The sequence below is a fragment of the Protopterus annectens genome, chromosome 16.part0 (genome assembly GCF_019279795.1).
Source record: "Protopterus annectens isolate FY-2018-M chromosome 16.part0, PAN1.0, whole genome shotgun sequence".
NCBI classification, from domain to species: Eukaryota; Metazoa; Chordata; order Ceratodontiformes; family Protopteridae; genus Protopterus; species Protopterus annectens.
In genome coordinates this window covers 48618162-48644485 of record NC_056750.1, presented here as the reverse complement: position 1 = coordinate 48644485, position 26324 = coordinate 48618162, and the positions used below count along the sequence as shown (strand labels likewise).

The window sequence follows — 26324 nt, the reverse complement described above, 5'->3', positions numbered from 1 at the left end:
TTATGGCTTTGTCCAGATTTCTTGCTCTGTGTTTGAGAGGTATGATAAAAGTGTCAGGGCCATCACCATCATCCAGAGACATTTCAAATTGTGACATACTTGTCACTCCCCACTTCCTCATGTAGTGACTCTGGATATGTCCAAGCAAGGCAAGGAGCAGTTATGCAGTGTAAGTGTGCAGAGCATCCCCCATCCAAGGTAGACACAAGTACTACAGTGGCTTTTCATCTGTCCTTGATTTTGCAGAATGTCCTGGTTTCCTGTCATATTTTTATACTATTGATTTATGCTTCTCCCTACATCACAAGATGGGTTGCCAATTGGCTCACTGACAGAACCCACACTGTAAAAGTTGCAGACTCCAAATATGACTTCAAACCAGTGACAAGTGGAGTACCACAGGGTTCAGTCCTGGGACTTCTACTGTTTGGTATCTACTTTTCTGAAGTACAGGCTAACACAGGAGGTCTATGGCTACTGAAGTTCATAGATGACTGCAAACTAGGAGCCATAGTTGAGTCCCTAAATGATGTGGACATCCTATAGAAGGGCCTCACTGACACAGATGCCTGGTGTCAGAGGCATGGCCTCAAGCTCAATGCCAAAAAGTGCATTGTCATCCCCTTTGGTAAAAACTCTGTACCCATGAACTACCACATAAACGGCAGTCTACTTAATGCCGAATGTGTGATAAGAGACCTTGGGACCGAGGTGGACAGTAGTCTCTCCTTTGATAATCACATCATCACAGTAGTCAGGAAATCCTTCTATGTGGCACACCTCATCACAAAAGCATTCTCATCCAGGAAAAAAGAGGTACTTGTTCCCCTCTACTCGGCACTCATTAGACCCATTATAGAGTACAATGCCCCTTTTGGAATGTACCTCACAAGACATCTGCAGCAGCTGAAAAGGCCAAAGAAGTACCTCACAAAGAGGATTACTGGCCTCAAACAGATGCCCCACACTGACCGCCTCAAAAAAACTCCAGCTTTACTCTGTAACATATCGCCTACTCTGAAGAGATCTCTGCCTAACATATAAAGTTATGTCAAACCCAGAGCTGCTGGACATGCTACACCTAAAGAAATCCCAATTCCTCTGAGCTACACACTTTAGGGACCTAAATTTTGTCACCACAATAAACAGGACATGCTAGAGGGCTAGATTCCTGCCCCAGGGACTTCCTATACTCTAGAACAAGCTACCCATCTATGTCAAGCAAAGTTCCTCATTAGCACACTTCAAGAAAAATCTTGATGAGTGGATGGGAGATAGGAAATACACCCCGGGAATCACTTTTGTGGCTCTGCTCAACAGGGACACAGGAAATTAACTTTCTTGGGTGGCATAAGCCAGGGACCTTTGTTGGCTACGCTTACGTAGGCCCTTGGGCCAATAGCCTAGAAACTACCTATGAACCTATGATATTAAGTAAGCTGTCATGTAGCCAATGCATTGAAATATTTTTTCTTCTACACTTCATTTTGTCTTGATTGGACTTTCATAATGATGGTTTGGTACCAAGGGCAGCATATTTAATTAAAGTCCCAGTTTTTGTGGTTTTGAGCATGGCCCCACCCTGTTCTGGTTAGCCACACCCACCCCCTTGGCCCCACCCATTCAGCTGACTTCTGCAGCCCCCCTTTCATTTGAAGTCACCAGCCGCCACTGGGGGAGAATCACTTAAATATCTAAGTGAAAGCATTTAGTCGTATACTATTAGATGACCTGCAGTGGTGCTGCTCTCTGTGCAAACTGGCAGATCTTTGAGCAGCTATGAACAGTGGGAGATGATGGAGAGCATTTCCTATAGAAGATTTTTTTGAAGAAGCTTGCTTAATATACAAGGCACAAGTAACATTGTTTGCTCGATGCGCAAATGTGAGGCTTTTATACCAGCAGGATGAAAGACTTTTACACAGTTAAGCCTTTAGACCAATCAGATAACCACACAATAAGCCTTCCACCAGCAGTTCGCAACTCGGATGGCATTGGATTAGCCCTCTGTTCCCACTAGATTGCAGAATAAAACCGTCTCAATGTTAGAGCTACTTTGTCTTCTGCTTGTATGTCCTCATTTCTTAGTCTGCCCCACAATGTGCATCCTAACACCCATCTCTAGCACTTCATTTTCATCACCTCTAGCTTCCCCATCTTCTCTTCCTTTACTCCCCAGGTTTCTGTACCATGTAGTAGTACTGGTGACACCAGTGTTTTGTACACCTTACGTTTCAGCTTCTTTGGCATTCTTCTGTCATGTACTACTCCTGACACTCTGTGCCGTTTTTGCAGCCCCTCTGATTCTAGCTTTGGCCTCTTCATTAAAGCCGTTAACTTGTTCCACTCTTTTACCTTCTATCTCATTTCTGAGCTTCTTCTGATTTCTCCAATTTCCTGCTATTGCCACTAAATTATATGTACTTAGTTTTATCCCATGTGCCTTCAGTTTTGTATTCCTTTTCCCTATTCTTTTCTGAAGTTCTTGCTCTGAGTCTGCCTATGATGCCACATTGTCTGCATACAGCAACTTTGTTGACCTGTCCCCTTTGACATGTTTGTTAATGTAATCCATCACCAGTATGAACAGGAATGGGCTCAGAGATGAACCCTGGTGCACACCCACTTCCACTGGGAACTCTTTTGTGAGATCAAACACTGTTCACACTTGATTCATTATTTCTTTGCACATAGCCTGCAATGATTGCCCTGGTGTAGCCTAGTACTCACCTATAAATGTGTAAATCAAGACTGCTTTCTGCTAGCTAACCAACCATTCAAACCTTTTTCACTAACACTGCTGTCCTATTCTCAAAACTAGTGTCAGAGCCATGGACTAAAACTAAATGAGAAGGAATGCATAATAGAATCTTTTGGGAAGTCATCCATCCCTGGTGCCTATTATATTGACAACACACCTGTTAGAGCTGATCCAGAAGTCAGGGACTTATAGATACACATAGATAGTAATTTAGCCTTTGACCATCACATGTCTACTGTAAAGGCTGCCAGCCCAGCTAGTTGGAATTTTGTAAATAATGCTATGTCATTTTTAAATATTAATATGATCCACAGGCTTGTCTTACAAATGGAAAAGAACTATATGTTATGATTAAACTATATGCTATGTGCTGAGCTTTAAAAATGTAACCACACTGCACTCTGCTGGAGAAGAGTAAAGATATTTATGGACTGTATGCCTGTGCAAATGTATGTTTTCATAGCAGAAGTTGGGACATACAGAGTTAACTTGCAAACTGTAAGAAAATAAGTTGATAAGTAAAGATTTTTATGAGTGTGTTCACCTCAGCTAGAAGACAGAATGTCTGCAGCTGGAAATTCTTTCTACTGTTTGAGACAGAGATGGTTATAGGTTTCAAGGGTAAAAGTATTTAACAGTTTTATGATTCCCAGTTCCAGGCAAGCTTTTAAGAAATAAGTGTCAGCTTCTGAGAGGTAAGTATTTTTAACAGAGACATGTTACATTTTAAGTTCCTGTTAGCCTGGAAACTAAGGGCAGGGGTGAAGAGAATGATGTATTCTGAGATGACCCAGCAGTAATGTGTATTATTAATATCAGAACAATCTCAAAGAGAAAGTCAGGACATTTTGTATTTGTCTCTGGATCTGAACACATCCATTCAGCAATTGCATCTGCCTGGCTCTTTAAGTAAGACATTGAGGGCATAGTATCTCTTAGAGATAGATAGGAATATAGCATGAGTAGTCTAGATGTTTTCTGTATTTATGTGAGACTGTTCTGCAATGTTGTTTTAAAATATTTCCTGTGATTCTGAACTCTATTGTCATTGCGTTGAGTTAATGAGTATTGTCTTGTGCATTTATTAATTCTTATTAAATATCAATGATAAATCCAATAAACGGATGCTGGAATGAAAGAGAGCTGTATAGGATAAACCACATCCAAACTGTAACGTGAAACAGGTTTATTCACAGACAGAGGTTAGCGCTTTCACCCAATAGGGCTTCTTCAGACCATAGACATTCACAAAATACAAAAAGTTTAAATACCATCTTTGGTGGAAAAAAACACACATCTCTCCATTCTTAAAGTGATAGACCTCCATTACATAAACATATAAGAACTATACTATAAAATATACATATAAATGTATAAGATATATACTGAACTGATTCATATTATTCAATGTATATAGAAAATAACAAAGTCACCAAACAAACAGCTTTTACCTCTGCTGAAAAAATACAATCCAAATGAAAATTCAAGCAGCAAAGGTATGGCTCCAGTATAAACAGTCACTAATTCCAGAAGGTATGTAGTTCCAAAGAATAAAAGGCAGAGAAGATAGTCTTTGAGCTCAGCTTTAATGACACTAGCGCTATCACATACAGCTTCATCAGGTGTTTAACATTTGCTGACATAAACCACCTATATATACCCATTCAAAACATCATGTGATCAAAAAACAATTAAAATTTAAAGTAACAGCACATTTAAAATATATGAATACCATAGTTAAAAATACAGATATAAAAACATAGTACATATCACTTGCGTAAAGGTCTCTTATGTAATATAGGTCTTATAGGGACATGGTCATTAAGACCATGGCCATGATTCGCCCTAAGTCTGACTATACAAGTAGCCTCCAACTCTTCTGTTCTGGACCTAATATCCCCATGTCTCACATTATCATATGTCCTATCTAAAACTAAAAATTTAAAAGTATGTAATTCATTTGGATTCAATACATGTCTAGCAAGTGCATTAATAAGGTTCTTTTTCTTAATATTATATAGGTGCTCTCTAATTCTTTCTTTTAATGAGCGATCAGTTTTACCTACATAATATTTATTACATAATGTACATATAGCAAGATATACCACATGCATGGTATTGCATGTTGCACCGACCTTAATATAAAAATTCTTGGTTGTATCTGGATGTTTAAAAACTATATCTGTGCAAACATAAGTACAATAATTACAGCTGCCACAAGGCTTAGTTCCAGGGACACTAGCTACTGGATTTTTAGATATGTTATAACATAATTTTTTCTTAAGTGAATTCTTATTCTTAAAAGAAAATCGTGGTCTCACACCCACAATTGTCTTAATATGTTCATCAGTTGTTAAAATATTCCAATGAGAATTGATGACATCTATATACTTAGCTATGTCCCTAGTATAATGTAAGGACATTCTAAGTTTATTATTCACTACTTTTCTAGTCCTTGGTCTGCTCTCAGAGAAGTAAGGTTTAACTGTAGTAGACCTTAATGTATCCACTACACCAGAGGTATGTTGAATCAAATGTTGTTCATATCCTCTTTCAAATAATTCATTCTCAGTTTGAGTCCTAAATTTCTGATAGTCTTCGTCATTAACATTTAGTCTTGATGCTCTAAAGAATTGATTCTTAGCTACATTTCTAAAAACAAAATTAGGATACATGCTACATCTATTAAGTAGCTGATTAGCATGACATTCTTTCCTATACAAACTACTAATCAATTTACCACTAACATCTCTAGAAATGGGTCCACTTTACTTTACTGAAACGACACTTCACCGATGTGTGGAAGACCGAGACGAAACGACCGACAGATAAGTTGACCGAAAAGGTGATTTGCTGACAGCCGAAAGACCGACAAGGGTAACGTGTGAGCGCGACTCGGTAAGTGTGCGATAGTGACGGAGTTAGGAGCGGTCAGGTAAGTGTGCGATATTGTGGGATTTTGGGTTAGGGTGTGGGAAAGGTGAGTGTGTGGTAGTGTCGGAGGTAGGGTTCGGGTAAGGTAAGTGTGTGATAGTGATGGACCGTAGTTTAGGGACGGGTTTAGTGAGTTAGGTTTAGAGTGCGGGTAGGGTGAGTGTGCGATAGTGATGGGCTTTTTGTTTTGGGGTGGGTTAAGTGAGTTAGGGTTAGGGTGCAGGTAGGTTAAGTGTGCGATAGTGACAGTCTTTAGGTGTAGGGGTGGGTTAAGTGAGTTAGGGTTAGGGTGCGGGTAGGGTAACTGTGCGGTAGTGTCAGACCTTAGGGTTAGGGTTTGGGTTAGGGTTAGTGGATATGTGATTGTGTGTGATGTGTAGTTTACGTTGTTTGTGTCGGTGTAATTGTGTTCGGTTTTGTGAGTTGTCGGTGTTGTGTGGTTTCGGTTATTTGGGGTCGGTGTTTTGTATGTCGGTGAAGTGTTGTGTTGGTAATGTAAAGTAGACCCCTAGAAATATATACATCCAAGAAATTTATACCTATGGTAGAGAAATTCAAAGTAAAATGCAAAAAGTTAGATGATGTATTAATATACTCCATAAATTCAAACAATATTTCTTCACTTCCTCTCCATAGGATAAACAAATCATTTATAAATCTTTTATAAAAGGAGATACAAGCAGTGAAGGGACCATTTACTATATATTTGGTTTCCCATATACTCATCACAGCATTTGCATAACTGTTGGAGCAAGAGCTCTCCATAGCAACTCCATTTCATTGCCAATATACTTTCTGGTCATACACAAATATATTATTATGTAATACAAGACTCAATAGAGTCTGTAATAAATATATATCCTTTTCATTAAAATCTCCCATCATATTCAATAATTGTACTACATACTCAATACCTATGTCATTTGGTATGACAGTGAAGAGAGATGTTACATCTAAAGTAACAAATATGAACTTATCCAAGGAAGTAATATCTCTCGAGTAATTATACAATTCACTTAAAAATTGTTCTGTGTCTCTTAATATTATACAAGATTTATTCATTATCGGTTTAATATGCTTATCAATATATATAGACAATGACTCAGTGCACCAATTATTACCAGCAACTATTGGTCTCATAGGAGGCCTAGTATGATTTTTGTGTATTTTAGGCAGTCCTTGTATAACTGGAATAGTGGGATTAGATATGTACAAATATTTAGCCAGATCTTGGTCAATAACAGAAGTATATTGTAGCCATTTAATAGTATTTTGGACAGTCTATATCATAGAATCAACTCTAGCTGTTGTAATATGTTCATAAAAATTAGCATCAGATAACATATCTTGTATTGCTCTATCATAATCAGATCTATCCATTAACACTATCTGACCGCCTTTATCAGCGAGTCTGATAACCAAATTTTCATTATTTTGTAATGTTATCAAGGCTCCATGTTCTTCCTTAGTTAAATTGTAATTCCTATATAGTTTGCTGTTGATGTTTCGCTTATTATACACTTCATACATACTAGAGATGCACAGTTGCTCAAATGCATTAATTAAAGAATTCTGCTTAGGAATGAACAAGCTAGGTCTTCTAAAAGAGTTATCAGACATCACATGAGTATCATTGTACATATTTCTAAGTGTAAGATTGCGTGTAAACATTTTAATGTCAAAAACAATATCAGATATTTGCATGTCCACAGTGGGGTTGTGGAATGTTTTCATTCATCCTTGTGATTCATCTAAGTATGTGTTTCAAGTATCTGCCGATTGTATGTCTGAAAATGTTGTTTATCTTGCCTCCTGTGAGATTTGTCACATGTTCTATGTGGGCAAGACTAATCAGAAACTGAGGGATAGAATCCGTGAGCACCTTTATCAGATCAGGATTAAGTCAACTATTAATGCCCTGTCAAGACATATAGTAGATACTGATGCCACCCATGCCTTTAGCTTTAGGGTTATAGAGAAGATACACCCCAGTCATAGGGGTGGGGATATTAAGACTTATACTGAAGGTCAGGAAGTTAAATTGATTGTGAGATTTAGGTCAGATCGATATCCTGACCTAAATGACAAAGTGTCTGTTAAACCTTTTTTGAGGTTGAGAAGGCTCAAGATCAATTAGGAGTGTACTAGGTTTTTAAGTATACTTTATGCATATTTTTAATGCTTGAATGTGATATGTTATAGATGCAGTGTACATGTTTATACATTTTATGCATGCATGCCTATATTATTTGTATACTGTTTTCTATATACATTGAATAATATTAATCAGTTCAGTATATATCTTATACATTTATATGTATATTTTATAGTATAGTTCTTATATGTTTATGTAATGGAGGTCTATCACTTTAAGACTAAAGAGATATGTGTTTTTTCCCGCCAAAGATGGTATTTAAACTTTTTGTATTTTGTGAATGTCTATGGTCTTAAGAAGCCCTATCAGGTGAAAGCGTTAACCTCTGTCTGTGAATAAAGCTGTTTCACGTTACAGTTTGGATGTGGTTTATCCTATACAGCTCTGTTTCATTCCAGCATCCGTTTATTGAATTTATCATTGTTATTGGATTGGCTCTGGTTGCTGGTTTGTTTATCTTTTGTGAGCACCTTTTTGGTGATTATTATGAAATATATTTAAACCTGTTCATTGTGGCTGGTTTTGTATAGAGATATTTAATCTCTTAGAGTATTTGCGTGACTATTTATTGACACTGTATGGGCCACTCCTAAATATCCTTAGTTTTGGACACACTTACTATTTGCATAACAGTAACATCACACAGTAAGATTGGTCACCCTTTGGGAAGGGCTTTATTAGTAGCTAATAAGTAGTGGCTGGTGGCAGTGTTTTCTACCTTATAGTCTGGGCAGAAGTGAGCATAGCTAGTGAACCTGTGCCAGTCTTCCCAAGTAGTGTCTTTGTGTTTGTATATAATTGAATCTCAAAGTCTGTGACTGTGTGGCAGCTACTTGGGCAGGGACACAAAGCACTGGTTGGACAGAGAGGGTGCTGGATGTTTTGGCTTGACCACTTGGCTGAGATCTTAACCCTATAGCTGTGCCAGTAGGGAGTCTTATCAGTGATCTGGTGAGAGAGGGAAAAACCAGCTCCAGACTGACTGTGATCTCTGTGTGCTCTTAAGGGAAATTGTACTTTACTGTGTGTGTACTTCTCATCCTCCCAATGTGCATGTCCCTCACTGGTGTTAGTGGTGAAGACCGAGGCATCTTGATTACTGGGCCAGGACAGGGGCATCATATATTAATTGTTTGGCAGTAGTGGGATAGCCACATCATATATTAATTGGTTGATAGTAGTGAGTTAGCCATTCACATATTAATTGGCTTGTAGTGGTGTGGATATTGAATTCCTGTAGCCTGTGCACAGTGGTCATTGAAGGTGTTTGTACTCTTAATCAGCCATGCAGTGAACATTTAGAGTTCATATCACAATTGTTTTATTTCTTTTCTTAGCTTAGTTAGTCAGGGAGAGCAGGCAAGCATGTCAGCAGAGGAGTATGGCAAGCTGACAAGGAGCCATTTGGCTGAGATGTGCCAGGCTAAATGACTGGTGTATGGAAACCTGAATAAAGCAGACATGACTGCAGCTTTAGTCACAGCTGCATCAGAAAATAGCAACTAGGAGGATGATCAGACTGGCCGTGGAGATGTACAACTCTCAGAAAATGGACAGCTCAACCTTTCCACAGAGGACTTAAAAATCTGCCTGGAGCTAAAGAGACTTGAGTTGGAGGCCAAGTATTTGGAAATGGAAGCAGCAGAAAGACTGAGACATCTGGAAGTTGAGGAGAAGGAGAGGCAGAGGCAACATGGAAAGGGGATGCTGACTCTTCACCAGAGTCATGGAGGTAATGGGGTAGGGGGTAACCAAACCCCAGGAGCAACGCAGGTCAGTAAATTCCTTCCACAGTTTACAGAGGGGGATACTTTTGATAGTTTCATTCATATGTTTGAAAGGGTATGTAAACAGTATAGTGTTGACCAAGGGCTCTGGGTATGGTTCCTGACCCCCTTACTACATTGTATAGCTGTAACTGTTCTGTCCAAACTGTCTGATAATGACTTTTTAAATTATAATGTTGTAAAGAATTGTTTGTTAGAAATTTTTAAGCTAACACCTGAAGCTTATAGGAAAACAGTTTTGTGAGCATAGATGCAAGGCAGATGACAATGTGTGTGAATATGTTGCTGAACTAAGCACTTATTTTCATAGGTGGGTGAGTGGATGTCAGGTCACCACTTCTGAAGGGCTGGCAGACCTTTTGGTGAGGGAACAATCCCTTAGCACTTTGCCTGAAGACATGAGGTTCTGGTTAGCTGATAGACAATGCAGTACTGTAGATGAGTTGGGGAAGAAGGGAGACCTATACCTACCAAGCAGGGCATCCCTGCACAGGAAAGGGACACCCAGTGCTGCTCATGGGTCTAAGGGAACCCATGATGGGCAGCTCAGACTGCCCCAACAGAATCTTCCAGTACCAGTTGAAGCCACTAGTCCATGTACATGTACAGTACCTAGGGTTAAATGTTTTAAATGCAACCAGTGGGCCCATATAGCATATAGATGTCCATGGAGGCAAGTTGGGGAACAAAAGGTGGGAGACCCAGTAAGTGGGAATGACAAAATGCCAACAGTAGGTTGTCTTGAGACAACAAGAGTACCAAACTACCACAAGATGTTATATCCTATCCTAGTAAATGACAAAGAGACCGTTACTAAGAAAGAGACAGCCTTTGACCTAACCATTGTAAAGCCTGCAATGGTTACAGAGGAACAAAACTTGCCTGGGCAGTCTACTCCAGTCAAAGCTTTAGGAGGAACCCCATTCCAAATATCTTTGGCTAGGGTTCACTTTGACTGGGAGGGTAGAAAAGGAAGCAAGCAAGTAGGTGTGTTTGAGGATATCCCTGCAGATGTCCTGATATGGAATGATTTTGGTAATGTAGTACTGTGTGTTCATGCAGTTACATGCAGTCAGGCTTGGAGACAAGCATGTAGGTCTGGTAGCCTGGGGGAGACCCTGACAGACCACACACTTGCAGCCTGGACTGGTGAGGTGGTTACTTCAGGAAGGGAGCTACCCTGTAGCAGTGAGGCTGAAGGTGAGCCACAGCTGCTTGTGGATACTGATGTTCCCTTGGACAGAGTGACAGCAAGGGTAGAGGTGAGTAGTAGTATGCAGGCTGACAGTGAGGCACCGCTGTCAGAGGATACCAGACTTCCTGTGGAAGGGGAGCTGGGAAGGGTTACAAAGAGAGAGTTGAGACAGACTCAGCTCTCAGACCCTACATTACAAGGCCAGAGGGAGGTAGCTAGTGAAGCACCTGATTCGCAAGAGAAAAAGGAAGCTGTATACTGGGACAAAGAGTTACTGTATAGAGAGTGGACCCCTTAGGGAGGGCTAGAGGGTGAGAGACTACAGCAGTTGGTAGTGCCCAGAGCCTACCATCTGGCACTTCTAGCCATAGCCCATGATATTCCCTTTGCAGGTCATATGGGCATAAAACGTACAAAGAGACATATTATGCAGAACTTTTATTGGCCTGGGATTTCCAGAGATGTAACAGGGTACTGTAGGACCTGTTGCTGTGCTAAATGGTAAGTAAGGCAGGAGACAAGGTGAAAGCTCCTTTGATGCCTTTGCCTGTAATTGAGGAGCCATTTCAGAGGGTAGATATAGTTATGGTGGGGCCTCTGAGTACCCCAAGTTCCACAGGGAAAAAGTATATCCTAGTGGTAGTAGATTATGCTACAAGATATGCTGAGGCAGTGGCTCTGTCCTCCATGGAGGCAGAAAAGGTGGCAAATGCTTTGTTAGAGATTTTCAGCAGGGTAGGTTTCCCAAAGGAAATATTGACTGACAGAGGTGCCAATTTCAAATCAGACCTGTTGGCTTGTCTGTAGAAGTCCTATGGGTGAAGCACATGAAGACCATCCCCTACCATCTCCACACTAATGGTCTAGTTGAGAGGTCAAACTCTACAGTCAAGATGATGCTGCAGGCATTTGTAGATCAGTTTAAGAGGGACTGGGACAAATATTTGCCCCATCTGTTGTTTGCTTACAAAGAGGTGCCTCAGGAATCCAGAGCTTTTTCACCCTTTGAGTTGTATGGGTGTAGAGTGAGGGGACCTCTAGATTTGATTCGTGATGTGTGGGAGGGTGATTGTAAATCCCACAAGGAGTCTGCTGCGGCATATGTCCTAAACCTCAGGACAAGGCTCAGGGAGCTCATGGGATTGAGCAAGGAGAACCTGGCAGAAGGCCATCAGCAGAAAAAGGTCTGGTATGACAGGAATGCTTGAGCTAGAGAGTATGCAGTGGGCCAGAAAGTAATGGTTCTCATTCCTGTCAGACATAACAAGCTACAGACAGCTTGGGAGGGAGCTTAAAAGGTGGTAAGGAAGGTCAGTGATGTTAACTACATGGTAGAGCTGCTAGGCAGGAGGCAGGGGCACAAATTGTACCATGTTAACATAAAGAAATCTTACCATGATAGGGAGGCCCTTGTGCTGAGTATTTTCAGTGGAATGCAGGAGGAATCTGAGGGAGATATGATGACTGATCTCCTCAGTGAGGCTTGGACTAACACCTCAGTGGAAGGGATAGCAATGTCCCAGCAGCTATCTCCTACCCAGGTTCAAGAAATCTGAGCAGTGTTACAGGAGTATGGGGACATGTTGACTGGGAAAACAGGGTGCACCCACCTGGTGCAACACCAGTGGATACAAACCCCAATGGCCTATTAAGGAGGCCCCTTATAGGGTGCCTGCGAGAATCAAACAGACTCTGAGGGAGGAGATACAAGAAAAGTTGGGACCCAATGTAATGACCCAATGAAATGTTGGGACTGGGGGTCATTTAGGAGTCCGGCAGTCCCTGGGTCTCCACAGTGGTGCTGGTACCAAAGAAGGATGGCAGCACCAGGTTCTGTGTGGACTACAGGAAATTAAATAGTCACACAGAGTCAGATGCTACCCTATGCCTATGGCAGATGAAGCCCTAGAGCAGCTGAGTATCTTACCACCATTGATCTTACCAAGGGTTAATGGCAAGTGCCCTTGACTCCCAGTGCTAGAGAGAGGTCAGCCTTTGTGACTCCTTTTGGCCTGTATGAGTTCACAAAGATGCCCTTTTGGATGAAAAATGCTCCAGCAACATTTCAGAGGCAGGTAGATCATATCCTAGCAGGAGCAGGAGGTTCACCCTTGCTTACCTAGATGATACTGCCATCTAAAGCCATTCCTGGCAAGAGCACCTTCATCATGTCAGGGAGCTGCTGGGCAGGCTACAGAGGGCAGGGTTGGCCATTAAGCCCAGCAAATGTCAGATGGGTATGGCAGACGTCTCCTACCTGGGACATAGAGTGCGGAGTGGTAAGATCAGGCCAGATCCTGCTAAAGTGGAAGACATTCAGGCATGGCCTGCACCTATTACCAAAAAGCAAGTGAGAGCATTTTTAGGGACAGCAGGGTACTACAGAAAGTGTGTCCTTAGTTATAGTACCATTGCTGCTCCCCTCACAGACCTGACAAGGAAAAACAGGCCAGATAAGGTAGTGTGGGCCACAGCATGTGAGTAGGCATTCCAGAAGCTTAAAGGAGTTTTGGGAAGACCCCTTGTGTTAGCCAGTGCAGATTACAACAAAGAATTTGATGTGCAGGTGGATGCTTCAAACCATGGAGTGGGGACTGTATTTAGCCAATTATTTTCAGAGGGACAATATTATCCAGTGGTTTATTTCAGTCATAGGCTCCAATCCAGGGAGGAATGCTATGCAGCTGTAGAAAAGGAATGTCTAACCATAGTGCGGACACTGCAGAAACCTCAGCCTTATCTGTATGGAAGACAATTCACTGTAGTTACAGACCACAATCCCCTAACATGGTTACATTGAGCCAGCCAGCAAAATTACAAGTTACTAAGGTGGAGCCTAGGGTTGCAAGCATATGATATGACAGTGCAGCACCCCATTGGGGTTAGCAATGCTAACGCAGATGGGCTCTCAAGACAGGGAATGGGATAAGGTATTCCCAGATAGACTCAACTGTCTCAAGCAACATTTCTCAATGGTCAGATGAAAAACTAGCTTGAGTTCTTGGTGGGGGGGATTGTGAAGGCTGCCAGCCCAGCTAGTTAAAATTTTGTAAATAATCCTATATTATTTGTAAATATTAATATGCTTCACAGGCTTGCCTTACAAATGTAAGATAACTATATGTTATGATTAAACTATATGCTATGTGCTGAGCTTCAGAAATGTAACCACAGTCACATAAAGCTATCACAACAATGAATCAAACACATAAACACACAAAGTCATACTCGGAGGCTCTGAGCAAAAATTTACCTAAACAGCAGAAGCCTCCAAAGCAGACATCCAAGCAACTGCCACCTCATGACACACCACAGGCAACACATAAACCACAAAATCAGTGTGCAAAGCAGTCACAGCCCTTAAGGCCAAATACAACACCAAACATACTTATCATAGGTGACTCCATAGTCAGACACAGTGACGTCCCACTCACCAGGCTGAACAAGGAGAGGGTCACAGTAAGCTGCCTATCGGGTGCTAGAATCCACCACATAACACAAGCACTTGGGTCACTCCACAGCAAGTACAAATATGACACAGTCATTGTTCATGCTGGTGTGAACGACCTGAGATGTACCTCCCTGGACTACATGAAAAGAGACATAGAGGAGCTCTCTGATTATGTAGCCCAGGCAGGTATGACCCTGACCCTGAGCAGTATCCTTCCTTCACCAAGAATGATGCCACAACATAGAGACAAGATGATCAGCTTTAACAATTGGCTTAATTTCTGGTGTCATTCAAAGGGGATCCAGTGTCTGTCTGCCTGGGATGACATGCTTGACAAGCCACGCTGCTTCACAAGGGATGGCTTGCACCTGTCACCCTGGGATTCGGATATTGGCTAAGGCTCTTGCCACCCCATAGTGCCTTTTTAGGCAAGGCTCAAATTCTAAACCTACCACCCTAGAAAACAAAATGGGAAGAAACTAAGGGTAATGCTGCTCAATGCCAGAAGTCTAAATCTCAAAATGCACGACTCGAGGCCCTTCTCAGTATGGAGAACATCGATGTCTGTGCTGTGACTAAAACCTGGTTCAAGGCTCCTGAGAGCACCCGGCACTATCAGGTTTTACCTCATATCATGCATTCCGGCCCCAAAACCGGACCACACCACAAAGGAGGGGTGTATCCATATTCATCAAGGATACCCACACCTCCAGGTTGGTGGCAACGCAAGCATCGGAAACCATCCAGGTGCAATTAACCATAGGCAAAACTGCTCTACAATTTGTAGCATGCTACAGGCCACCCTCTCAAACTCAGGAACCCCACACAGCCTTCCTGAAGACACTGGAGGGTATAAATGTATCTCCAAACACCATTATATTGGGTGACTTCAACTACCCGAATATAGACTGGGAACATTACTCAAGCCCCAACTTTCTAGCCCAAAGGTTCCTGGAGTTCATAAATTCAAATGCCATGGAACAACTAGTCACCGTTCCCACAAGAGGAGAAAATATACTAGATCTCATCATCACAAACATGGGGACAAAATGCTCCACACCGGAAGTATATCCCTCATTGGTGAGATCAGATCACAGACTTATCTCACTGGAAATCCACATCCCGCCCCCACCCCAAACAAAAAAGACCACAGTGAAGAACTTCTCTAAAGCAAACTTCACACTACTCAAGACTGGTGTGGTATCCTTCAAGGCCCCCGAGCCAGTGGAAATGACAACCCAAACTGCGGAAGCCCTTACAAATGCCTTCTACGAACACCTCCAGGACTGCATGGATCAGGCAATCCCTAATAAAACCAAGACTCTTTCCACCAAGGGCAAACGTCCAGTCTGGTTGACCCCAGCCATAAACAAACTTTACAATAAGAGGAGAAAGCTGTTACATGATAGAGCAAAATCCATAAAAGAGAAGACACCCTTGATCATTATTAGTAAAAAAATACGAGCACTCATAAAATCATCCAAGGCCAACTTTGAGAGAAAAATTGCAATAAATTCAAAAGACAATCATAAGACCTTCTTCAGCTATGTTAGAAACCTGGGTGGAAACTCCCAGATATGCGCAGAATTAGTCCAAAATGATACAAAAATCACTGAACCCACAGACATTGCCAACATACTGGCAGACAGGTTCAGTGCAAACTTCACCCCCTCTCCCCCCCAAAAGGAGAGATAACTATCCCAGCGGAGTGTAGCCTCCCAGACATCTCAAATGCGCAGGTGATAGCTGCTCTCTCTAAAGCTAAAAACACAGCATCAATGGGACCGGATGGTGTCCCCGGCTGTGTGCTACACGAACTCAATGAGGAACTAAACCCGCATATAAGGCAGCTGTTTAATCTTAGCCTTACCACAGGATATGTGCCCAAGGAGTGGCGTACAGCAACTGTGGTCCCACTCCACAAAGGCGGTGCCTCTATGGACCCTGGTAATTACCGCCCCATAAGCTTAACAAGCCTGGTCTGCAAAGCTATGGAGAGGATCATAATGGAACTCATAAACAAAGACATAGGGGACTTGCAGACATTGGACCCGACCCAGTTTGGCTTTGTCAAGGGCAGATCATGCCTTTTGAACTTGGTCGACTTCTTCGAAACAGTCACCAAGGCCATTGATGAGGAAAGGCAGTCCATACAGCCTACCTTGACCTTGCAAAAGCTTTCGACACAATACCCCACTCGGGTATTATAGAGAAACTTACCAGCTTAAATGTAAACCCATATGTCACAAGATGGGTTGCAAACTGGCTAAAGGACAGAACCCACAGGGTTAGAGTTGCTGGCGCCATGTCAGACTCCAAGCCGGTCACAAGTGGTGTCCCACAGGGCTGAGTCCTTGGCCCCCTGTTGTTCGGCATCTACTTCTCAGAAGTACAGGCAAACATAGGAGGACTATGGCTGACAAAGTTTGCAGATGACTGCAAACTGGGCACCATAGTGGAAAGTACATCGGACACAGATATCCTTCAGAGGGGTCTCACGGAAACTGATAGCTGGTGCCAGAGCCATGGCCTGAAGTTAAATGCCAAAAAATGTATAGTCATACCCTTTGGGAAAAACAAGGTAACCCCAAGCTACCATATAGGTGGCAATCCATTAAGCACAGAAGAGGTTATCAGGGACCTGGGGACCCAGGTTGACAGTGGCCTTTCTTTTGACACTCACATTGCTAAAGTGGTTAGAAAGACCTTCTACATTGCCCGCCTGATCATGAAGGGATTCACATCCAGATCAAGTGAGGCCATTGTTCCCCTGTACTCTTCACTTATCATACCAATGATCGAGTACAATGCCCCATTCGGGATGTATCTCACCCGACACCTGCAGCAATTGGAGAGACCCCAAAAGTTCCTCACCAAAAGGATAAAGGGACTCCAAAATCTGTCATATGCTGCCAGACTGAAGAAACTCCAGCTCTATTCAGTCGCATACCACCTGCTCAGAGGTGACCTGTGCCTGACATACAAGGCCATGTCCAACCCGGAATTAATGGACATGCTCCACCTCAAAAAATCCAAATCTACCAGATCCACTAGAGCAAGCGACTTAAACCTTAGCACAAATATAAATAGGACATGCTGGAGGGATAGATTTGTCACCCAGAGACTCCCTATGCTGTGGAATAAAATCCCGGTCCATGTGAGGCAGAGCACCTCGCTGGCTCTGTTCAAGGGAAATCTTGACCGGTGGATGGGAGATCGTAGATTTACCCCGGGAATCATCTCTGTGTCACTGTTGGACAGAGGCACAACAAACTAATGGGCACAGTATTTTTTAGCATAAGGGGTGGCGTAAGCCACAAAACTTTGGGCTAGGCTTATAAATGCCTTAGGGCAGATAGCCTAGTATAAAACTATGAACCTATGAACCTATAAACCTATGTTGGAGAAGAGCAAAGATGTATATGGAATATATGCCTGTGCAAATGTATGTTTTCATAGCAGAAGTTGGGACATACAGAGTTAACTTGCAAACTCTAAGAAAATAAGTTGATAAGTAAAGATTTTTATGAGTGTGTTTGCCACAGCTAGAAGACAGAATGTCTGCAGCTGGAAATTCATTCTGTTGTTTAAGACAGTGATAATTATAGGTTTCAAGGGTAAAAGTATTTAACAGTTTTATGATTCCCAGTTTCAGACAAGCTTCTAAGAAATAAGTGTCAGTTTCTGAGATATAAGTATTTTTAACAGAGACATGTTAAATTTTAAGTTCCTGTTAGCCTGGAAACTGAGGGCAGCAGTGACGAGAATGATGTAATCTGAGATGACCCAACAGTAATGTGTATTATTAAAGAACTATCTCAGAGAGAAAGTCAGGGCATTTTGTATTTGTCGCTGTATCTGAACACATCCATTCAGCACATGTATCTGCCTGACTCTGTAAGTAAGACATTTAGGGCATAGTATCTCTTAGAGATAGATAAGAATATAGCAAGAGTAGTCTACATGTTTTCTGTATTTATGTGAGACTGTTCTGCAATGTTGTTTTAAAATATTTCCTGTGATTCTGAACTCTATTGTCACTGTGTTGAGTTAATGAGTATTGTCGTGTGCTTTTATTATTTATTATTAAATATATTTAAACCTTTTAATTGTGGCTGGTTTTGTATAGAGATATTTAAGCTCTTAGAGTACTTGCATGTGTATTTGGTGACACTGTATGGGCCACTCTTAAATAGCCTTAGTCTTGGACACACTTACTATTTGCATAACAGAAACATCACATAGTAAGATTGGGCACCCTTTTGGAATGGCCTTATTAGTAGCTGATAAGTAGTGGTTGGTGGCAGTGATTTCTACCTTATAGTCTGGGCAGAAGGGGGCATAGCTAGTGAACCTGTGCCAGTCTTCCCCAGCAGTGTTTTTGTGTTTGTATATAATTCATATCTCAAAGTGTGTGAGTGTCTGTCAGCTGCTTAGGCAGGGACATGAATCACTGGTTGGATAGAGAGGGTGCTGTAGGTTTGACTGAACTACTCGGTTGAGATCATAACCCTACAGCTGTGCCATTAGGGAGTCTTATTGGGGATCTAGAGAGAGAGGGAAAAAACAGCCCCAGACTGACTGTGATCTCTGTGTGTGCTCTTAAGGGAAATTGTACTTTACTAGAGTATATTTGTCATCCTCCCAATGTGCACATCCCTCGCTGGCACTAGTGGTGAGGATTGAGACTCCTTGATTATTGGGCCACGGCAGGGATATCACATCTACAGTGGTGAGGAAATCATTCTATGTTGCGCAACTTATAAAGAAAGGTATGGCATCTAAGTCCAAGGAAGTCATTGTTCCTCTGTATTCGGCATTCATCAGACCTATCATTGAGTACAATATCCCCTTTGGTATGTACCTAACCAGGCATCCCCAACAACTGGAATGTCCACAGAGATTCCTCACTAAAAGAATATGAGGCATAAGTAAAATGTCCTATGCAGACATCCTCAAGCCCCTATCCCTGTATTCTGTCTCCTACAGACTTTTGAGGGGAGATCTATGGCTGGCATACAGGGCATTGTCAGACCCCACTCTGATGGACCTCCTGCATATCCACAAAACAAACAGCACCGAAATTATTTGTTCTAAAGACTTAAACCTTGCCTGTGATATAACTAGTACCTGCTGGAGAGATGTGTATGTATCCCTGAGACTTTCTCGTTTATGGAACAGGCTCCCCATCCATGTGAAGCAGAGTTCCACCCTAACCCAATTCAAGTGCAACTTGGATGATTGAATAGGAAACCAGAAATCCATCCCTAGTTTGCCACCTATGTCTCTAATAGACACAGGCAGCCTGTAAATGGTTCATCTCCCAGACCCATGCTTACAATTATCAAGGGTATCAGTACTTGTCAGAGATTTGGGATGCATGTATGGCTTAAAAAGGCCCTTGTGATCATTAGCCTAGTAAACACCTATGAACCTGTGAACCTATAAAATGAAATCATCCCCTTATGATTTGTGTGCAGGCACTGGAAATTCCCTTCACAATAAAAAGGACTAAAAGATTGCAGGTGAAAAGACTTAAACTAATGCAATCATTTTGGGCAAACTTCCCTTGGACATAAAAAAATAACATTAGTTATGCAATTTAAGGAAAAACTCCTAATGTACCTCAAAAACAGCTATAGTATTTCTTGTTTCATTGACAAGAGCTAACTTGGGCCCCTAATAACACCTGCAATTGGTCCAAATAGCAATTTCACTGCATTCCCCATGGAAAACTACCCAGGTACTTATTTTAAATGTATAACATAAGCATGTAATATCATTTGATTATAAACATAAACATATTTTTCTTTATTTCTTTATTTGTTTCATTTTTTCAGTGTTGTCTATTTGTATATCTTGTACCTCAATCAATACTGTATTTAGAATAGTTTCTACAGACCTTTACTGTGCAAATGTATTAATCTGACTCCATTTTCTTTACTGTATCAACATATTTAACAACCTGAATCAGCCCAAAATACTTTGAATGTAATTGAGTTCAACTTTTGTACATTATGTTTTGTAGCAAATTATAGCTTTTGTCTTACATTTTTATGCCCAGGATCTAGCTTAAAACAGTCTTTAGACCAATCCATCCACCAAGGTTATCAAGATAAGTAAACAAAATAAAGATATTATATCTGATCTATCAAATAAGTTAATTTCACTATTTAGAAACTAGTCAGATATGGAAGGATTTGCAGTTTGTCTCCTGATAACTGCACTGATGTGTATTTCACTGTCACTACTTATCTAGTTGGTATGATATAACCTTTCACCTCCCAGCTGGGGTCAATGCATTTCAATATGAGGTAAACATTTGTTACTCGAAATACAAAAGTTTCATTTCAGGAAATAAACTGAAACAAGGTTAGTATTTACTGGATAGGTTGTGTTAGAATGTTAAGGATTCATAATTCTCATCCTTTGTCATTTCTAACTTGAATAAATTTGATCTCTTGAAATAGCGGTATGCAAGTTGTCCTCATATATATATGCCAACATATTCCTGTTATAAATCTAATGTTTACATTAAGAGGAGTCCAAGTTAGAGATTCTGAAAACCTTTAAAAAATAGCTTTCCAAACTGACTTAAGGCACTAACACTTTCTATGTAACTGTTATTTCATATATTTAGTATTAATGCATGTTTTACTTTCAATTTTTAAAGCTCAGGCAAGAGTGTTGAGTACCAGCCACCATAAAATTAATGATGAACTAACAGTGAGGGTTCGTTGCTATGAGAGCTCATCTGAAGAACCTTCCAATGTGCTTTTGGAGGTAAGGATATACATGCTGAGTTTTGCTAGTTAAAGTTTTTTCTTGAGCGCTTCTCATTTTAAGCCCCTATAGCTTACTTTGTTACTGCTATATGATGCATAAAACTGTCTACAGCAAACATTACTGTGGTAACCAGTTTATAAATGCTTATAATCAGCCTGATGTAATTCTTGTTATTGCATTTGCTCTCTTTTACAATGATCTCTGCAGATATTTTTATTGACACTCAGGCTCCAAGCTAGATACGTTCATACAGAATAAGATCTGAGTTTCTTTCTTTGCATTTTATTGTTTTGGTTTATTTTATCACACTGATGAATTTCTCCTGAGTTTGCATGTCTCAAGACCATGAAGCTTTCATTGTTGTGAAACAAACTGCAGCTGCTGTAACCTGGACTATTTCTAATCATATACATGATCCTTGTTCATTCAGTATCCCATTGTAATGTAGTCGCTCCAATTTAAATCTTCTGTTATTCATTGATTATAAATATGCTGTCTTCTGTTATTCATTGATTATAAATATGCTGTCTACACAAATATAATTCTTCACTACCCATCTGCAGCCACAGAAGGATTGTGCTCAGCAATACAGGAGAAAAACAGCTACCTTCTTAGCTTCCTCTCTAAATTCAGACAAATGTATTTCTTTTCCTTGTGGGCTGTGCTGGGCAGACTTGGTCTATATCTGAATTAAAATACTCAGTTTAATTGTAAGTATTAGAGAAAGCAGAATTACTTGGTTTAAGAGCTTTCCAGCTGAAAAATGTACAATTAATAATGGGGTCAGATATCTCTAGTACAGGCTTTTTAAAAATCTAGCTGCAGTCTTGGCCATTTGTTATTTTTTTTCTTATTTATTAATGAACTAGCACCTGAATCACATAGCTATCAAATTGCTGCATATATTAAAGACTTGCATCTGTACAGGGCTTCCAAAACTTCTACTTGGACAAAGGGAGTTCCAAAAAGCCATTACCAAGCTTTGTCTCTGGCATTACAACAATAATATTGTAGCAAATATAGGTGCAAACTCTTCAGCACTCTTTGGGATATCTAGCAACATAAATATCAATGATATTCCCCAGTTAGTTAGACTTACTTATAAACCTTTTTGAAAGCTCAGAGCTGCAAATATTTAGAAGTTTTACCTAACCCAAAATTCTTATTTTAGGACCTATGTTGAGACAATTGACTCAAGTACGAACAGTGTTTGACCACACAGAGGGGTTCCCAGTGGGAGTGGGTGCACACCAGGGTTCAGCTCTGAGCCCACTGCTGTTCATACCACATTAGCAAACAGGTTGGAGGGGACAGATTAACAAAGTAACTGTATGCAGATGATGTGGCATTACAGGCAGACTCTGAGCAAGAACTCCAGCAAAGGATAGGGGAATGGAATGCAAAACTGAAGGCACAAAGCACAGATAAGGCAGTGGTAATGGCAGCAAATTGGGGAAATCAGAAGAAGCTGAGAACTGAAATAGAAGGGATGGTAGTGGAACAAATAAACAGCTTCAAGTATCTGGGAGAAATGGTTGAGGAGAATGGAAGTCTGAATGAAGAGGTCAAAGCTAGAATCAGAGGGGCTGCAGCCAACTGGCATAGAGTCTCAGGTGTAGTCTATGACAGAAGCATGCCAAAGAAGTTAAAACGTAAGGTGTACAGGACAGTGATGTGACCAGTACTACTGTATGGTACAGAGACCTGGGCAGTAAAGGCAGAGCAGATGAAGAAGCTAGAGGTGATGAAAATAAAATGCCTGAGAAGGGTAGTAGGATGCATGCTGTGGGACAGATGAAGAAATGAGAACATAAGAGCAGAAGCCAAAGTATCTCCAATTGCAGAAAAGATTGAAGAAAGCAGATTACGGTGGTTCAGATACATGTGCAGAAAAGCAGAAGACAATCTAGTGAAGAAGATTTGGGACATTCAGGAAGAAAGTAAGAGGAAACAAGGACATCCAGCAAGAGGTGGATGGATTATGTGAAAGAAGATCTGCCACAGTCAGGCATGAGTGTTGAGGAAGGCAGGAGTGTGGCACTCAATCGATAGAGATAGTGACAGTTAACACAATACTCCAGCCCTATGTATACAATGAAAAAAAGGGGGCTGATGATGATGATGATGATGTTGTGAAAACAGTTTAGAGTGGCTGAAAAGGGTCTTAGGCCTGGCCAACCTGCCTGGTTAACCATGTAAATAAAATAAATGCATAAACTACAGGCAGGTCATTGAAAATATATTAAATTCTTTGAGTTTAAGACTAAACTTGTCAATCAATTGACATCTATCTATAATTGTAAATGCGTTTGCGATATCATATGACTGCACTCCTCATGTAACAAGTTGTGATGTAATTTACAATGGGTACATTTTCTGTTTCAATTAAATCTACTTGATCAAAATAACTGTCCATTCTTTATGTACTATTTCTAATGGAATATTGGATGATATATTTCTTCTGTTGCAATCTTCTTTCTGATTATAGCCCTCTCAAACTTTGATCTCATTCATGTTATGTTTCTTTGTGGAGTCTGGCTAGAAGAATCATGATAATCACGAATAACATGGAAAATGTAAATCCTAGCATCCTGAGAAATTCCCTTGCTGGACCTTTAAGCTGAGTCCTAAAAAATTAAGAAAAATATCTAGATTTGGTCTACTTTTTCCTGTAAAAGAAAAGCTCTTTGACCTGAGGTATCAAGGCATGGAAACATTCTTGTGAGAAGCAGTCAAACAAGACTTTTGGCTGTTTTCTCTAAACCGCAACTTGTGAAGGAGATCTCTCACCCAAGAAAGAAACTCCTGACTGTTTGAAAAACACTCTGCAGAGATAGGCATGTCCTCCAAGTATTGAAAATCTGTGTAGATAGCAGTAGCAAGCTATAACTGGAGCTAGACACTCTGTGAATACCCATGGTGTGCAGGACAACCCAACGGGTAATACAGAGCATTGATGTTGTAATCCAGGTATAGGAAGCATTATTGAAATGTTTGAAATCTGAGGGTATAGGAATGTGATGCTAAGCATCCTTTAAATCTAGAGTTATTAAAAACTTCAAATGAGAATCATGGGTAACATGTCATGAGTGGGTAAAAAACTTCAAAGGAGAATCAAGGGTAACGTCATGAGTGGGTAGCATTTCGCAATGTGGGACCTTGACCAGCTCTTTTAGAAAAGTCTGCAAGGGGGCTTCTTTCTTTAGTACTAGCAGAAACTTCATGGTGTGGAGGGGGTACTGCAAAATAATAAAAAATAATCAAATCCCCTTAACACCATAGTGTAAACTGAGACTGTGCTACCTTAGAACTGAAACTAAAAAGCTAGAGGCAAATTAAAATATATAATATAAGAACAGCTTATTAAGGCTAACTTACTAATCTGTACTTTGTTAATTGTTAATTAAGAAATCGATTCACTAACAAAATGACTAACGAATTAAATAACAAAAAGATCTACCACTAGACATCTATCAGAATAAATATTAATAACTTATAACCTGAAACACCTTTAACAAAGATCGCTTTCATGCTAAATAAATACTTCATCAGGTTTCTGCATAAGAAACATATTGTAATATTAATGAACGTGTATAATTCTACAAAGAATAATTCAAAGTACATCCACAGGAACAAAACACAGCTGCAATACAATTTCTCTGTTGTTATAGGATACTGTAATCGCCCAAAAATGCCGCTGCATACAACATAAATAGACTCAATATGCTTTATTTGTACCAGTCGGTAAACGCTTTCACCATTAAGGCTTCATCAGACCATAAAGTTACAAACAAATACAGATCCTTAAATACTCTAGAAACTAATTGCTCATAGTTAATTAGTCAGTGCAATAGAATGACATCATTTCCTTGAAGCTAGTAAAAGCATATATCTCACTAAGAACTTGCACAGTGTGTTGTATTGTTATAAATAATCTATCATATTATCTATTTAAAACATACATATACAGAAAATTCTACTATTTTTTAAAACCAGCAAAAATGAAATAAAATAAAATAAATAAAAAACTACATACAAAAATAAACTTTTAAAATGCTTTACCTAAAATGATACACACAAAATTCAATAACCAAATATTCATTCAGCTCATACATGAATAAATATGCCATACAAAAATACCCAACTAAAACTATAGACTAAAATATGACTAAACAATTTTTCAGTGTAATTATTCAACTAATTACTTTTATTCTTCTATTGTGTAGTATTGGTTTTAAGGGCACCTTATCATTGAGCCCCGGGTTTCTTATCTGCTCTGCATCTAATGATCCATCTCAGTTCACATCCCTCTGTATAATTCTTGACATCTCCACCCCGTATACTTGGATTAATGACTTGTAGCACCGAAAATTTAAAAAGATGTGTTAATCCTGCTTATACGTGTGTGTCTCGCTAGCACATTATGTTCGGAACCAATATGTGTGTGATAAATATGTTCCCTAATTCTTTCTCGAAGTTTCTTGTTGGTTTTTCCTATATGCTTTTTTTGTACTCTTAGTGTATAAATCTATAAGTGAACACCTAAGTAGGCTGAAAACCATAGCTATAATTGCTAAGGTGGAAATATGTTAAAAATAAAGCATTAAGTCCCTGGAACCACTCTCTATAACAACTCCCTTGCTCCAAATAAAATGATTACATATAAATAATGAATATCTTTAATGCTTTTCATTATACTCAACTAGGATTGCTTGTTTGTATGTTTCAATAAAGGATATTCCATTTTTAACTCAACTGTGGACTATTTGCTATGTTCTATTTTATTATTTTGTAGTATGTATTTTATAGTTTGATTTTTATTAGTGAACTAGGTGCATAACATATTTCAAGGAGTGAACTTCACACCCACCACACTGTAAAGTTTCTTCTCGGTTTGTTTTTGACCCAGTATAGATTGCATACTGGGTTTTCTGAGACTTTTGAGGGATACCACAGGTTTTTCTTCTTTCATTAGTACTAGAAGCATTCTGGAATAAAAAAAAAAAAAAACATCCCTTTCAGAGAAAGAGGCAGTACTTCTATTACCCATTGAGTCTGTAGATGCTGAAAAACGGGAGCAGAAAAAAAAAGAAAGTTGATCTATTAGAATGAAGAAGACTCCCCTAAAAAGAGGAAGGAACTCCCCTGCCATGTGTATCCCTGATGTATCATTCTCAGAACCCATTTGTCTGAGATTATTGTTGCCAAAGAAAGAAATGGAGAGTCAGGCTTTGGGGAGACCTAAAAGTCTGACA

General features: G+C 40.2%; 1 protein-coding gene across 1 annotated transcript in view; it reads left to right on the top strand.

The window, feature by feature from the left end:
• Nucleotides 1-26324, top strand: part of LOC122790767 (protein mono-ADP-ribosyltransferase PARP14-like) — a 1159206-nt gene that overhangs the window by 37073 nt on the left and 1095809 nt on the right. The window contains exon 2 of the mRNA XM_044058380.1: nt 20957-21066. Within this exon, the coding sequence (XP_043914315.1) occupies nt 20957-21066 (110 nt within the window). The remainder of the gene's footprint in view (nt 1-20956; nt 21067-26324) is intronic.